The sequence below is a fragment of the Myotis lucifugus genome, unplaced genomic scaffold (assembly GCF_000147115.1).
Source record: "Myotis lucifugus unplaced genomic scaffold, Myoluc2.0 scaffold_2, whole genome shotgun sequence".
NCBI classification, from domain to species: domain Eukaryota; kingdom Metazoa; phylum Chordata; class Mammalia; order Chiroptera; family Vespertilionidae; genus Myotis; species Myotis lucifugus.
The window spans coordinates 21,387,545-21,402,645 of NW_005871050.1; the positions used below are offsets into that span (position 1 = coordinate 21,387,545).

Genomic DNA, 15,101 nt, shown 5'->3' on the forward strand with positions numbered 1-15,101 from the left:
CCCGGCCTGGCCTATGGGGTTTGGGCCTAAACCAGCTCTCCGACATTCCCCAAGGGGTCCCAGAGTGTGAGAAAGCACTCTGCAAAGTTGTTGTCACTTGGCAGTTCCTGATTTGAGTGTCTGCTCCCTGGTGGTCAGTGTGCATCATAGCTACCGGCCAATCAGCTGGTCACTTAGCCTTTTATATATATAGATATGACAGAAGGGTTTTGATAACTCAAGGCTACTTTGACTTCTTTTATGACATGGACCCTTCTATGATATGGGCACTGAAACTAAAGCAAATGGTGGAGGATTGATACAGTACAGAAAAATTTTTAGAGAAATGAAAGAGCAAAATATTCCAACAGAAATGATGATGTATTTCCATGAAGTTACACTGAGTGCATCTGCCTCTTCTGCCTGCCTCCCCTTCCACCACTGAGACAACAAGACCAACCTTTTCTCTTCCTCCTCCTTCTCAGACTGTTCAATGTGAAGAAAACAAGAATGAAGACCTTCATGATGATCCACTTCCACTTAATGAATAGCAAATAATCAACATGCTGTTCAGTTAATAAACTTATCTGGTTTTTATGTGTGTTTTTCATGTGAAAATCTAATAACCATGATGCAAGAACTGTATGAGACATTTTCGTGTCATCATAATCATTGCTTAAGTATTCATCGTGTAAAGCATTGTGTGCAAGACTTGTAGGGAAGTGAGTGATAGCTAATACTTATATATATAAAACCCTAATATGCAAATAGACCGAATAGTAGAACAACCAAACAACTCATCACTATGACGTGCGCTGACTACCAGGGGGCGTGCGTGGAACATGGCAGGTGCCAGCCGCAGCGGGATAGTGGAGCAGGTGAGCAGGGATTCCAGACCAAGGTGGGGTGCTGGTCACTGTCATTGGGGCAAGCCTCTGGTGGTTACTGACAATTCTTTGCTCCCACGCGCTGTGGTCCCGACAGGCACTTGCACCTGCTGCCTGCGCCCGGTGACGGTTCTGGCCAATCATTTGGCAACGTCAGTGGGTGTGAGCAGCAGCTTCTGCCCCTGATCGCCCCTCAGGAGCAGGGGGAAGTGGAGAAGGCCTCAGGGGCTATCAGCACCAGCAGCCACCACTTGCACCCACTGACAGCATCGGCCCTGTTTGCACCCGTTGCTGGCACCGGTCCCAATCGCTCTGTGTCATCAGTGGGTGCAAGTGGCGACAGCGGAAATGGGGTTGCTGGCAGACAGGGGACCGAGGGCCATGGTGGGAGGGGCTGGGTGGGGCTGCAGAGGATGGGCCATGACCCGCCCCTGTGCCTACCACAGCCTCACAGCCCACAGTTTCTTTTAAGGTGCATGAATTCATGCACCGGGTCCCTAGTAAAGTAATAATGTGTTAGCTTTCTTGTTGTTTTGTAACTTTGCTTTCAAAGAATTACATTACCATACAGTATACCTCTCTTGTAATTGAAGAAATAGCCTATCATCATAGGTAAGTAATTTTTAAAAATGTAACAATGTTTCTAATACTGTATTATCAATACTACTATATACTGTGTGCCATAAAATTTTTATAATGATTTATTCCTTACTGTGAAGCAATTGTATCAGTTGTACTAGGTTCTTATAAAATAGTCATATTGCTGCTTCTTTATAATCAATGCATGAATCATTACAAATAAATATGAAAATTTTCACATTTTTTCATTTTTGATGTCTAATATTAGCAATACACATATCATAACATCTATAGTGTTTTATATCATATAAGAAAATATTGATGTAGGTGCTGAGAAACAGACAATTCATCTTATAAAGAGATGAAGCAAATTTATGGTATCAATAAATACACTCCAGTGCTGCAAATGTATTTTCTCTTACTTATGATTTTCTTTTTTAAAAATAATATTTATATTTTTATTGAATTTATTGGGATGACATTGGTTAATAAAATTCTATAATATCTATTGTACTTTGTGTTTTACATTTATTTCCTCTAGCTTGCTTTATTGTAAGAATACAGTACAAAACACGAATCACATACACCATATGTGTTAATCAACTGTTTATGTTATTGGGAAAGTTAAGTTTTACATAAGCTTTGAGGGAGTCAAAATTTATTATAGGGATTTTCAGTTGTGGGTTGGGTTGTACCCTTAACCTCCACGTAGTTCAAGCATCAACTGTATTTGGTTTTATTTCTGCCATCTTAGTATGTGTTTTCCCTCTTGATCTTTTATTGCCTCCTTTTGGATTTGCTTCATTATACTATAACTAGAGGCCCGGTGCATGAAAATTCGTTTACTCAGGGGGGTTACTCAGCCAGGCCTGCACCCTCTTGCAGTCTGGGACCCCTCAGGGGATGTCCACCTGCTGGCTTAGGCCTGCTCCCTGGGGGATTGGGCCTAAGCTGGCAGTCAGACATCCCTCTGGCAGCTTGGGAGCTCTCAGGGGATGTACAATTGATGGCTTAGGCCTGCTCCCATCACCACCACTGCACTCAAAGCCTTCAGCCTGGCTTGTGGCTGAACAGAGCTCCCCCTGTGGGAGCGCACTGATCACTAGGGGGCAGCTCCTGTGTTCAGCATCTTCCCCATGGTGGTCAGTGCGCATCATAGTGACCAGTCATTCTGCCGTTAGGGTCAATTTGCATATTACCCTTTTATTATATAGAATATTCCTCAATAAATTTGGAAGTTAAACATTTTTTTTCTATTTGTACAATGAATGTACAAAAAGTTATGTAGTATATTCATCAAAGCTTAATATCAAATATTATTTTTATCTTTCTCCTGGACAATGAAAAAGTTTACTTTCAACCCTCTTTACTTATATGGTACTAGAGGCCTGGTGCACAAAATTCATGCAGGGGGGGGGGCCTCAACTCAGCGTGCACCCTCTCACAATCTGGGACCCCTTGGGGGATGTCCAACTGCAGGATCAGGCCTAAAACAGCAGTTGAACATACCTTTCGCAATCTGGGACTGCTGGCTCCTAACTGCCTCATCACCCCTAACCACTCTGCCTGCCTGCCTGATCGCCCTTAACCCCTCTGCCTGCCTGCCTAAACACCCCTAACCCCTCTGCCTGACTGCCTGATAGCCCCTAACTGCTCGCCTGCCTGCCTGATAGCCCCTAACCACCTCTGCCTCTGCCCCTGCTGTCAGGAAGGATGTCCGGAATAACGTCTGGAAGGTCATTCAGCTGTTCGGTCTAATTAGCATATTACACTTTTATTATTATAGATTGTTTTGTGCATTTTAGTTCTATAAACATTCTGAGCTGCAGAAGACATTGTTATTGTTGTTTGATACAGTCAATATTTATTTATATTTAACCACACACTTACCATTTTAATTGCTTTTAATTGCTTCTCCAACCTTTCCATCTGTGGCATTTCCTTTGTTTTATGAAGATCTGTTAGTGTTTCCTTAAGTGAGTCTGTTTTTGTCATGTTTCCTTAGTTTTTGCTTGTCTGATAATGTCTTTATTTCACTTCAATTATTGAGGTATAAATTTGCTGAGTATATGATTCTAACAGCATTCACTTTTTTTTAACCAACGCATTAACACTATAATTTCAACCTCTTCTAGCTTTCATTATTGTTGAGAAGCCATTCACCCATCTTATTGTTGCTCTATTGAAGTTGATCTTTCTTTATATTTTTTTTCTTTAAGATTAATACTATTTTTTTCTTTTCTCCTGCAATGTCATTGTGATGAGTCTAAATGTTGATTGCTTTTTATTTATTCTGCTTGAGATCTGTTGAGCTCTTTAAGTGTGAGAATCAGTGTCTTTCACCAATTCTAAAAGCATTTATTCAAATTGTTTTTCTGCCATTCTTTTCTCACCTTGTGGAACTCTTCTCACTTTATATTATACTAGAGGCCCGGGGCACAATATTCGTGCACTTGGGGGGATGGTCCCTCAGCCTGGATTGTGAGAGGGTGCAGGCTAGGCCAAGGGACCCTACCAGTTCACGATCAGGGTTGGGGAGGGACACAAGAGGTTGACCAGCTAGGGAGGGGCCATGGGAGGGCTCCAGGGCATGTCTGGCCCATCTCACTCAGTCCTGATTGGCCAGACCCCAGCAGAAAGCTAACCTACTGGTTGTAGCATCTGCCCCTTGGTGGTCAGTGGACATGATAGCAACTGGTCAACCAGTCAACTGTCTGCCCCTTGGTGGTCAGTGCACATCATAGCAAGCGGTTGAGCAGCCTTAGCATATTATTAGCATATTATGCTTTGATTGGTTGAATGGAGGACTGGACAACAGAACACTTAGCATATTAGGCTTTTGTTATATAGGATGTTTATTATCTTCTTATTCTCACTTCTCTCTTTTATGTTCTTCTATTTTTTCGTCATTCATCAATGTTTCTTCTAACCAACCTCCAGTAATGCTCTCTTTAGATATATTTAATTTGCCTTTGAGTTCTTTGGTTTTCATGTTATGCTTTATTTCCAGATTTTCTAGTTGTTTTTTAAATCTTAAATGTCACTCTTTTTAGAGTGCATTTTTTTTGCTGAAATGTCTAATTTCAGCTTTCAATTTTTGTGTGCATACTATAAATATTGTTTAAAGTCTATTTCAGGTAATTAAAGTATCTTGAATGTCTCTGGGTTCATTTTTATTATCTTTAAGTGTGGTATATTTGGTTCATGTTGTCTTGTTTCTTCATCTGTCTACTTATTATTTATTCCAGCTTTTGGAATTGAAAAATTATTGAAATAAATACTTTGAAGCCTAAGATGATTTTTTTTCACCTATACCAAAAATTTGGAAACAAGAAGAACATGAAATCACTGTAATCCAATTTCCAGATTAAGATTTTTCTTGGTTATATAGGTGACTTGAATCAGGTCTAAATATTATGACAAGGGTGGTTTAATCCTGGAATCCTTATTTCTAGTGTATAGACATTTGGGATATAAAAAATAAGATCAAGTTGGTTGACCCTTGCCAGGCTCTATATTCCTATTATAATTTCCTCTGTTCATGAGATTGTGAAACAAGCTTCCTAACCTGTCAGTCACAACTTCAGATTCACAAATGCATCACTGAAAAAATGACCCAAAAGTTATAATAATTTTTCTGTCTTTTTATGGATCCCACACTCTTATTGGCTTCACATGCGTATAGTATTTTTTCCCATATTTTAGATATTTTTAGCATAGTCATTATTAGAAGCTAATGCCCCTAATATTCTAATGTTTTGTAGGTGATACAACATGTTTTTTAAAATTTATTTTTACTTTTGTAAAAATTTTAAATCAGTTTTTATTTTTTCAATTGCAATTGGCATACATTATTATATTAGTTTCAGGTGTACACCTCAGTGAGTAGACATTACATAACTTACTGAGTGATCATCCTATAAATCTTGCACTCATCTGACACTATACATAGTTATTAAAATATCATTGACTATATTCCCTATGCTGCTCTTTACATCCCCATGACTATTCTGTAATTACCAATTTATACTTCTTAATCCCTTCACCTTTTTCACTTATCCCCCCAAACACCTCTAATCTGGCAATCGTCAAAATGTTCTCTGTATCTATGTATCTTTCTGTTCTGCTTGCTTATTTTTCTAGATAAAATTATTGATAGTTATATATTTATTGCATTTTTATTGTTCATATTTTTCATATATTTTTTCTTTCTTTCTTTTTAAAAAAGAGCCTTTAGCATTTCATATGGTACTGGTTTGGTGGTGATGAACTCCTTTAGCTTTTTCTTGTCTTGGAAGCTCTTTATCTGTCCTTTGATTCCAAGTGATAGCTTTGATAGGTAGAGTAATTTGGTTGTAGGGCCTTGCTTTTCATCACTTTGAATATTTCTTGCCAATCCCTTCTGGCCTGCAAAATTTCTGCTGAAAAATCAGCTAGCAGTCTTATAGGAACGCCTTTCTAGGTAACTAAATAAGGAGTCACTGGAACAACTTCTAGCATACCAACATTCACATCATGGGAGTGCCACAGAAGGAAAAGATAGAGCAAGAAATTGAAAACCTATTTGAAAAAATAATGACAGAGAATTTCCCTTACATGGTGAAGGAAATAGACATACAAGTCCAGGAAGCACAGAAAGTCCAAAACAAGATTAACCCAAAGAAGCCCACACCAAGATACATCATAATTAAAATGTAAAAGGTTAAGGACAAAGAAAGAATCTTAAAAGGAGCAAGAGAAAAGCAGTTAGTTACCTAATATTCTAATTTGTAAGCATCATAAGAAATGGCATCTTTTTATTTTATTTATTTTATTTTTTTATTTTATTAATTTTTAAATATATTTTATTGATTTTTTACAGAGAGGAAGGGAGAGGGATAGAGAGTTAGAAACATCGATGAGAGAGAAACATTGATCAGCTGCCTCCTGCACACTCCCTACTGGGTATGTGCCCACAACCAAGGTACATGCCCTTGACCAGAATCGAACCTGGGACCCTTGAGTCTGCAGGCCAACTTTCTATCCATTGAGCCAAACCGGTTAAGGCAAGAAATGGCATCTTTTTAGCTGAGTTCTTTAGGGTAAAGGAGGTAAAATCTGTGAAACCTTGAATATGTAGATCAAACTATATATATAGATTCATATTTTTGTGGTATAAGTAAGTTCTACTTTTTTTTTTGTCCAAAAGTGTGTGTGTGTGTGTGTGTGTGTGTGTGTGTATGTGTGTTCACCTAGAATGGAATAATCTTAAATGTTAAATAAATTTATTTTATGGATAAACCCAGAGTCAAAATCTTTAGATGATATCAGAGAAGATTGTATAGTGGTCTTGATCTTGTAAACATTACCAGAATCTGTTATAGAAACATAACTTTAAAAAATTATTTAATGAGACACTAAATGTAATTTCCAACAGAAAGAGAAGAAAAAGAAAACAAGAGGATTGTAAAAGCCCCTATATTCCAATTAATTAAATTCTGTGTCTTGAATACTAGCATTCTTAAGGCATTCATGAATATCACAAATTACAAGCAATAAAATGATAATTTCTCTTCTTCAACCTTCCCCAAATCTTAAAAAAAAATAAAGAACTTTTTCTCTTTCTGTGTAATAAAATTCCAAGAAGATATTTGAAAATGGAGGACAAATATATTTTAGGTTGATCAACAGCATAAATTAATTCATGTTTACTTCATGAAGATTCTTATGCACTATTAATATTTCCACTGAAGAAGATATGAAAATAGAATTAAAATATTAAGATTAATATTCTGGGATAAATTTATATTTTATAACATTTAAATGCTATATTTTTAAAATTTAGATTTGTCACATATCTTTGTCATCTTTAAATCGCTTTAAACATCTAAAAATTTTGACTCTGTGTTGTAGAATCATTGGCATATTGATGCATAAAATAATTGAGCAGAATAAATGGAAAAATTTAATTTAATATTCATACACATTACATTTATTCTATTATTGTTAACCTAAATATCAGATAAATAGGTTAAGAATAATTATTAAACAACAATCCCGATTATACGCAATGTTACCGGTCGACGTCTGTCGTTGTTCACAGTACATAATCCGAAGGTATTGAGCATAGCCCTTGCAATTCTAATGGCCAGGAAAGTCATTTACCTATAGAAATTGCCCAAACGATAGCAATCTTCATGATGGCCTTAGTCCGCGAATTGAAACGGCTATGCTCAATAGGATTACGTATTGCTACATACCGATCCAGCGATATAGCGCAGAGGTGCATGATGGACGCTGTCGAAAATAAAACATCCAGGGAGATCCAGACGGGGCACAAAGGTCTAGGGAGTGGCCAGACATAATCTGAAAGAGAACAGAGAGAAGACAAGAACATATTATACAAATTATACTAACTGTAGTATTAAATTTTAGTCTACTTATTTTCTCTCATAATCTAAGCATTTCAAAGAAAGTGAAATTTGGGAAACATTTTCCATAGTAATGGTGGTAGTGAAGATGATGATGATAATACCTTAAGTGTTACATATATTATTTTTATTGAGGTAAAATTTACATAAAATCAATAAATTTGTACAATTCAATAGTATTTAGTACATTTATAATATGCAAGTATCACCTCTTTCTAGTTCCAAAACATTTCATTATTCCCGGTGGAAACCACTACCCATTAAGCAGTCACTCCCCATTCCACCTTCCCCTATCCTCTGACAATCTCTAATCTGCTATTTTGTCTCTATGGATTTAGCTAATTTGAACATTTCATATAAATTAAATAATAAAATAGGTGACCTTTTGTGTCTGGCTTATTTCACTTAGTATACTCTTTTGAGGGTTATTCATTTTGTAGCATGTACCAGTACTTCATTCCTTTTTATAGCTAATGTTCTTATTTGAGATAATTTTTGATGGTCTTATAAATGCAATTGTTTTCTTAATTAACTTATTAGTGTATCTATATATATAAAAGCCTATAGCTATGATGTGCACTGACCACCTGGGGGCAAACACTCAACACAGGAGCAGAAACCACAGGCATGGAAACATGGAACAGACTGATGAATCTCAGAGGAAAGGGGGGAAAGGGGGAGGGGAGAGGGCGGGAAGAAAGTAACGAAAGATCTTATATGCATGGATTGGTGCATCGATGGGGTCCCTCGGCCTGGCCTGTGCCCTCTTGCAATCTGGGACTCCTTGGGGGATATTGGACTGCCAATTCCAGCCCGATCCCTGCAGGCCAGGCCAAGGGACCCACTGCTGCCTGAATCCGTGCACCGGGCCTCTAGTAGAACTATAACTTACTAGAGTCCCAGTGCACAAAATTCATGCACTCAGGGGGGGTTCCCTTTGGGGTAGGGTCCCTAAGCCCAGCCTGTGCCCTCTCACAGTCCAGGAGCCCTTGGGGGATGTCCGACTAAGTCGTCAGTTGGACATCCTTAGCGTTGCCGTGGAGGTGGGAGAGGCTCCCGCCATGGCTGCTGTGCTTGCCAGCCATGAGTCAGGCTTCTAGCTGAGTGGTGCTACCCCTGTGGGAGTGCACTGACCACCAGGGGGCAGCTCCTGTGTTGAGCGTCTGCCCCCTGGTGGTCAGTGCATGTCATAGTGACCGGTCAGTCCACAGTTCGGTTGATTTGCATATTAGCCTTTTATTATATAGTATTAGTGTATAAAGCTATAACTGATTTTCACATGTTAATCTTGTATTCTGCAACTTTGCTGAATTCATTTATTAGATCTACATTTTTGTGCAAGAGTTCTATAGGATTTTCCCTATATAAGATCATGTCATCTTTGAATAGAGATAATTTTTTTTCCAATTTTCCCTGCCTTTTACTTTCTTGCTTGATTAATTGCTCTAGATAGAATTTCCAGTACAATGTTAAATGGGAGTAGGAAAAAAAAGCAGGCATCCTCTCTTTTCCATTGTTAAATTTATAATTATTATTATTATTTTTACTTGTAGGTCGTTTTTTTTGCAAGGTACCTATTATTTTATTTATTTATTTACTTTTAAATTTATCTTTATCATTGAAAGTGTTACAAATTTCCCTTTTTTCCCCATTGATCCCTTCCACTTAAAATAAATTATTGATTGATTTTAGAGAAACAGAGAGGAAGGGAGAGAGAGAGAGAGAGAGAGAGACTTATTGTTCCATCTATTTATGCATTCATATTTTTCCATCTATTTATGCATTCATTGGTTGCTTTCTGTATGTGTCCTGGCCAGGGATTGAACCTGTGGTGTATCAGGATGATGCTCCAACCAACTGAGCTACCTGGCCAGAGTCCTCTCCTTTTCTTGATCTCAAATGGAAATCTTTCATTCCTTTATGATTGAGTAATATGTTAGTTGTGGGTTTTTCATCAATCCCCTTTATTATGGTGAGAAAGTTTCCTTTGTATTATTAGGTTGTTGAGTACTTTTAGCATGAATGAGTGATATATTTGGTTAAATGCTTTTTCTGCATCAATTGAGATTATTGTGTTTTTAAAAATCTTTATTCTATTACTGTGATGCATTATCTTGATTTATTTTTGTATGTCAAACCATTCTTACATTCCTGAGATAAATCACCTGGTCATGGTATATATTATGATACTGGATTTAGTTGGCTAGTATTTTGTTTAAGATTTTTGCACCTATATTCATAAGTGATATTTGTTCATACTTGTCATTTTTTGTGATGTCATTATCTGGCTTTAGTTTCTGGATAATCCTGGTCTCACAAAATGAATTACAAAGTGTTGTCTTATCTTCTATTTTGTAGAAATTGGAGAAAAAATGGTGTTAATTATTCTTTAAAATGTTTGGTAGAATTTGCCAGTGAAGCCCTCATTTCTGGGCTTTCTTTGTTGGAAGGTTTCAATATCTTTATTATCAGTCTCATCAGATTCTCTATTTCTTCTTGAGTCACTTTTCATAGTTTATGTGTTTCTAGGATTTGTTGATTTTGTTCATGTTATCTGATTTATTGGAATACAATTATTCACTGTATTCTTTTTATATATTTTTTAAACTTCTCTAGGGTTAGTAATAATGCTCCCTATTTCATCTATAATTTAATGATTTGTGTCTTCTTTTTTTTTTCTTAGTCACTCTAGTTAAAGATTTATGAAGTTTGTTGACTTTTCAAATAAACTTTTGGTCTTCTTAATTATATTTTTATTTTTTCTATTCTCTATTTTCTCTCTCTCCATTTTAATATTTAGCATTTCCTTTCTTTTGCTAGTTTGAGTTGTTTGTTCTTTTCTAGTTTCTTGAAATCTAAATTTAGGCTACTTTCCTCTGAGCACTGTTTTTGCTACATTCTGTAAATTTTGGTATTAAGTTTTTATTTTGCTCTTCTCAAAATATTTTTTTATTTCGTTTGTAATTTCTTAGTTGATCCATTGATTGTTTAATAGTGTGGTGTTTAATTTTCACATATTTATGAATTTGTCAGTCTTCTTTATTGATTTCTACTTTAATTCCATTGTGGAGAAGATACTTTGAAGAATAATAATATTTTAAATTTTTAATTTTTTTTGAGGCCGGATATATGGTCTATTCCAGAGAATGTTGCATGTGCATTTGAGAAAAATGACTTGTCTGCAGTTGTTGAATGGGGTGTTTTATATTTGTCTGTTAGAATTAGTTGCTTTATAGTATTGTTTAAGTCCTCTATTTCATTATTGATCCTCTGTCTAGTTGTTCTATCCATTATCGAAAATAGGATATTGTCTCCAAGTATTATTATAGATCTTTCTTTTATCCCTTAAGTTTTGCTTCCTATAGTTTTTGGTCTCTGTTTTTAGGTGTATATATATATTTATAATTGTTATATCTTCTTGATGGTTTCAGCCTTTTATCAATATACTAGAGGCCCCATGCACAAAATTTGTGTACTTGGGGGAGGGGGGCGTCCCTCAGCCTGGCCTGTGCCCTCTTGCAGTCTGGGAACCCTCGGGGGATGACCACCTGCTGGCTTAGGCCCGCTCCCTGAGGGATTAGGCCTAAGTTGGCAATCAGACATCCCTCTGGCAGCCCGGGAGCCCTCGGGGGATATTCACTTGCCAGCGGGGAGTAAGCCTAAGCTGCAGTCAGACATCCTTAGCGCTGCTGAGGAGGCAGGAGAGGCTCCCACCACCACCGCTGTACTGGCAGGTGGCAACCGTCAGCCTGGCTTGTGGCTGAGCAGAGCTCCCCCTGTGGGAGTGTACAGACCACCAGGGGGCAGCTCCTGCATTGAGCGTCTGCCCCCTGGTGGTCAGTGTGTGTCATAGTGATCAGTCATTCCCAGTCATTTTGCTGTTAGGGTCAGTTTGCATATTACCCTTTTATTATATAGGATAATGTCTTTCTTTGTTTCTCATAGCAATTTTTGTCTTAAGTTCTATTTTGTTTGAACTATAACCACCCAGCTCATTCTGGTTACTATTTGCATGGAATATCTTTTCATTCTTTTACTTTCAACATATTTATAATTTTGGATCTAAAATGACTCTCTATTGACAGTATATAGAGGAAGAATTTTAAAAATTTATTCTGACATCATGTATTTTTACCCATTCTGTCAATCTCAGCCTTTTAACTGGAAAGTGTAATGCATTTACATTTAAAATCATTACAGTTAAGAAAGGACTTATTCTACCATTTCTTGTTTTCTATATGATACATAATACTTTCCTCATAAATTCCTTTCTTACTATCTTCATTTATGAAAAATTTATTTTTATAGTGTGCCTTTTAATTTTTTTCTTGTTTATTATTTTGTACATTATTTTGTTTTTTCCCGCTTGCACTACCAGACTGCTTTTTGAATAAAAAATCAGAATGAGATCTTGAAGTTACTAGAAGCAGTCTGGGAGCCCAAGGAAGTAGCAGTCATCCATTGTAGAGGACATTAAAAAGGAAAAGACTCAGTGTCAGAAGGGAACAGTCACGCAGATGCAGCAGCAAGACTAGCTGCTAAGGAGCGGACAGTCGCTTCGTGGACCATGCTGGTTCCTGAATTACCTGAACGTCTGAAATACACCCCTCAAGAAGAAGAACGGGGCCAACAAGAAGGGGGTAAAAGGACGAAGGAAGGTTGGTGGATATTCCCAGATCATAGGGTCTACATTCCAGAACAGTTATCTCATAGAGCAGTCCTCCAGCAGCATGAACTTACCCATTTAGGGAAGACGGCTCTAGAAGCCTTGTTAAGCAGATACTATCTAATTGCCCATCTCCCCTCCTTATGTGCTTCAATCTCTCAGCGCTGCCTCCTCAGTACACAGAACAATGCAAGGCATGGTCCTGTAGGACCGATAGCAATTCAGAGTTGTGGGCAGGCTCCTTTTGAATATCTAGAGATAGACTTTACAGAAATAGGGCCTAGTAGAGGAAATAAATACCTTTACTTTTTGTCTGCACCTTTTCAGGCTGGGTTGAGGCATATCCTACTGGCACAGAGAAGGCGAGAGAAGTCACTAAGGCATTACTGAAGGACATAATTCCGTGGTATCGAATGCCATTAACCATAGGGTCAGATAATGGCCCAGCCTTTATAGCTGAGGTAGTACAGCAGGTAGCTAAGGCCTTAGGAATTAAGTGGAACTTACATACAGCCGACAGGCCCCAGAGTTCAGGGAAAGTAGAACGCATGAACTGGGCTCTCAAGCAGGCTATGTCTAAACTATGCCAGGAGACGAACTTACCCTGGACAGGTATCTTACCACTTATGCTCCTGCGGGTGCACTGTGCCCTGAAAGCCAGGGTAGGGTTCTCTCCATTTAAAATTCTATATGGAAAACCCTCTCCCTTAATTTAGCCAAAGGGAGATTTGTGGGAAATAGGGCACTTAGAAATTCAGAAACAGCTACAAGAACTTAGGAAAACTATCCTTTAAGTCCATAGATGGGTTACTGATCGATTGTCCATCTCTCCAGGAACAGCTGTGCACCCTCACAAGCCTGAGGACCAGGTTTGGGTAAAAGATTGGAAAATGGAACCCCTTAAGCCAACCTGGAAAGGACCTTATCCAGTCATACTAACCACCCCCTCAGCTCTCAAAGTTGCAGGACTGAACACTCAGATCCACCACTCCTGGGTAAAAGCAGCCCACCAGCTAGACAATCAGCATCCAGAGTGGAAGGTGACCTCTGACCTGAACCACTCCCTGCGGATCATCTTCAAGAAGATGGTGGATCCAGCTGACCGACCTGAATCTCCTTATCTCCTCCTATCTGGATAATTATTGTTTTTGTTTTTTTCTAACAGTTTTATTCTGTCTTCATACAAGTGTCACCAGAACCCCAGACTGGTACTGGAGGAAAACTTCTCTACCCTTGCTACTCCAAACACTCCCTTGGGGAAGATGGGGAATACTCGGGATACTGAACTGCCTTTTTCATCTCCCCGCTTCAGCAGGAAGTAGCTAGAGTGGTCATTGACATTATCCCCAATTCCTGAGTCTTTTGTAATCCCCAAGGCTATGAGTAGCTTGTGGAACAAGAGGGGGAGATGAAAAGAAAAATAGAGGGTGCTTGCAACCTAGCTCAGCATCTGGTTAAAACTGTAATCTTACTTCCCCACTCTGACTGACTTGGGCAGAGCTGCAGAGCCTAACCCCAGGGCCCTGCCACAGCTGACTTGGGCAGAGCTGTGAAGCATGCCCCCAAGGCCCCACAAAGACTGACTTGGGCAGAGCTGTGGGGAACTTCAGGGGCCCGCCACAGGAAGAGATATATAGGTCAGAGCCTCTCCATGAGTTCATTTCAGGCTTTGAATCCAGAATTCCCCTAGACTAGCAGATCTGCTAAATAAAGGATAAACTTTCCTCCCTCAGAGTGCTGGCTGATCATTCTCCTGTGCATTCTGCCACAACAATACCAAGCTAGTTTTAATAGTATACCTTTCTCTCTATTATTGTCACAAATTACATCTTTAAACATTGTGTGCTCATTAACATAGACATATATATTATTTTATGTACTTGCTTTTTATATAACACTAGAGGCCCAGTGCATGAATTCATGCATGGGTGGGGTCCCTCCACCTGGCCTGTGATCAGGGCCCATCATGGGTGGGGCCGGCCGGCTCAGGGCAGGGACCTCAGGAGGTTGGCCCCAGCAGCAAGCTAGCCAATGGCCAATTCCATGAGGAATTGGGCTTCCTCCTCCCTCCTGCCTGGGTCCAGGGTATGGGTGAACCAGATTCAGGGCTGTCAGGGCCCAAGCAGCAAGGTCTAGTCAGTTCACGTCATAGCTACCGGCCGGTCATCTGGTCGTTCTGGTCATCCCAGTCGTTAGGTCGTAATTGTCGCTTAGGCTTTTATATATATAGATATTAAAGCAGAAGAAGAGTAACAAACCAATAGTATAACTATACTGGATTTTATATTTATCCAAGTAGCTATATTTTTGTTTATTTCTTCATATGCCTTTGAGGTACTGTCTAATATCCTTTCATTTCTTTCTGATGGACTCCCTTTAGCATTTCTTTTAGGACAGGTATACTAGTGATGAAATTCCTCAGTTATTGTTTTACCAAGGAATTCTTTTTTAAAATTAAAATATATTTGATATACAATATTATGTAAATTTAAGGTGTATAATTTGTTAATTTGATATATTTATATATGCTTATGATTGCCATTGTAGTGATAATGAACACCTCTATCACATTACCTAATT

General features: G+C 38.5%; 1 protein-coding gene across 1 annotated transcript in view; it reads right to left on the bottom strand.

Annotated features, from left to right (window-relative positions):
* The window catches only part of HTR2C (5-hydroxytryptamine receptor 2C), a 160,855-nt gene that overhangs the window by 50,977 nt on the left and 94,777 nt on the right, over window positions 1-15,101 (bottom strand). The window contains exon 3 of the mRNA XM_023756722.1: window positions 7,590-7,790. Within this exon, the coding sequence (XP_023612490.1) occupies window positions 7,590-7,790 (201 nt within the window). The remainder of the gene's footprint in view (window positions 1-7,589; window positions 7,791-15,101) is intronic.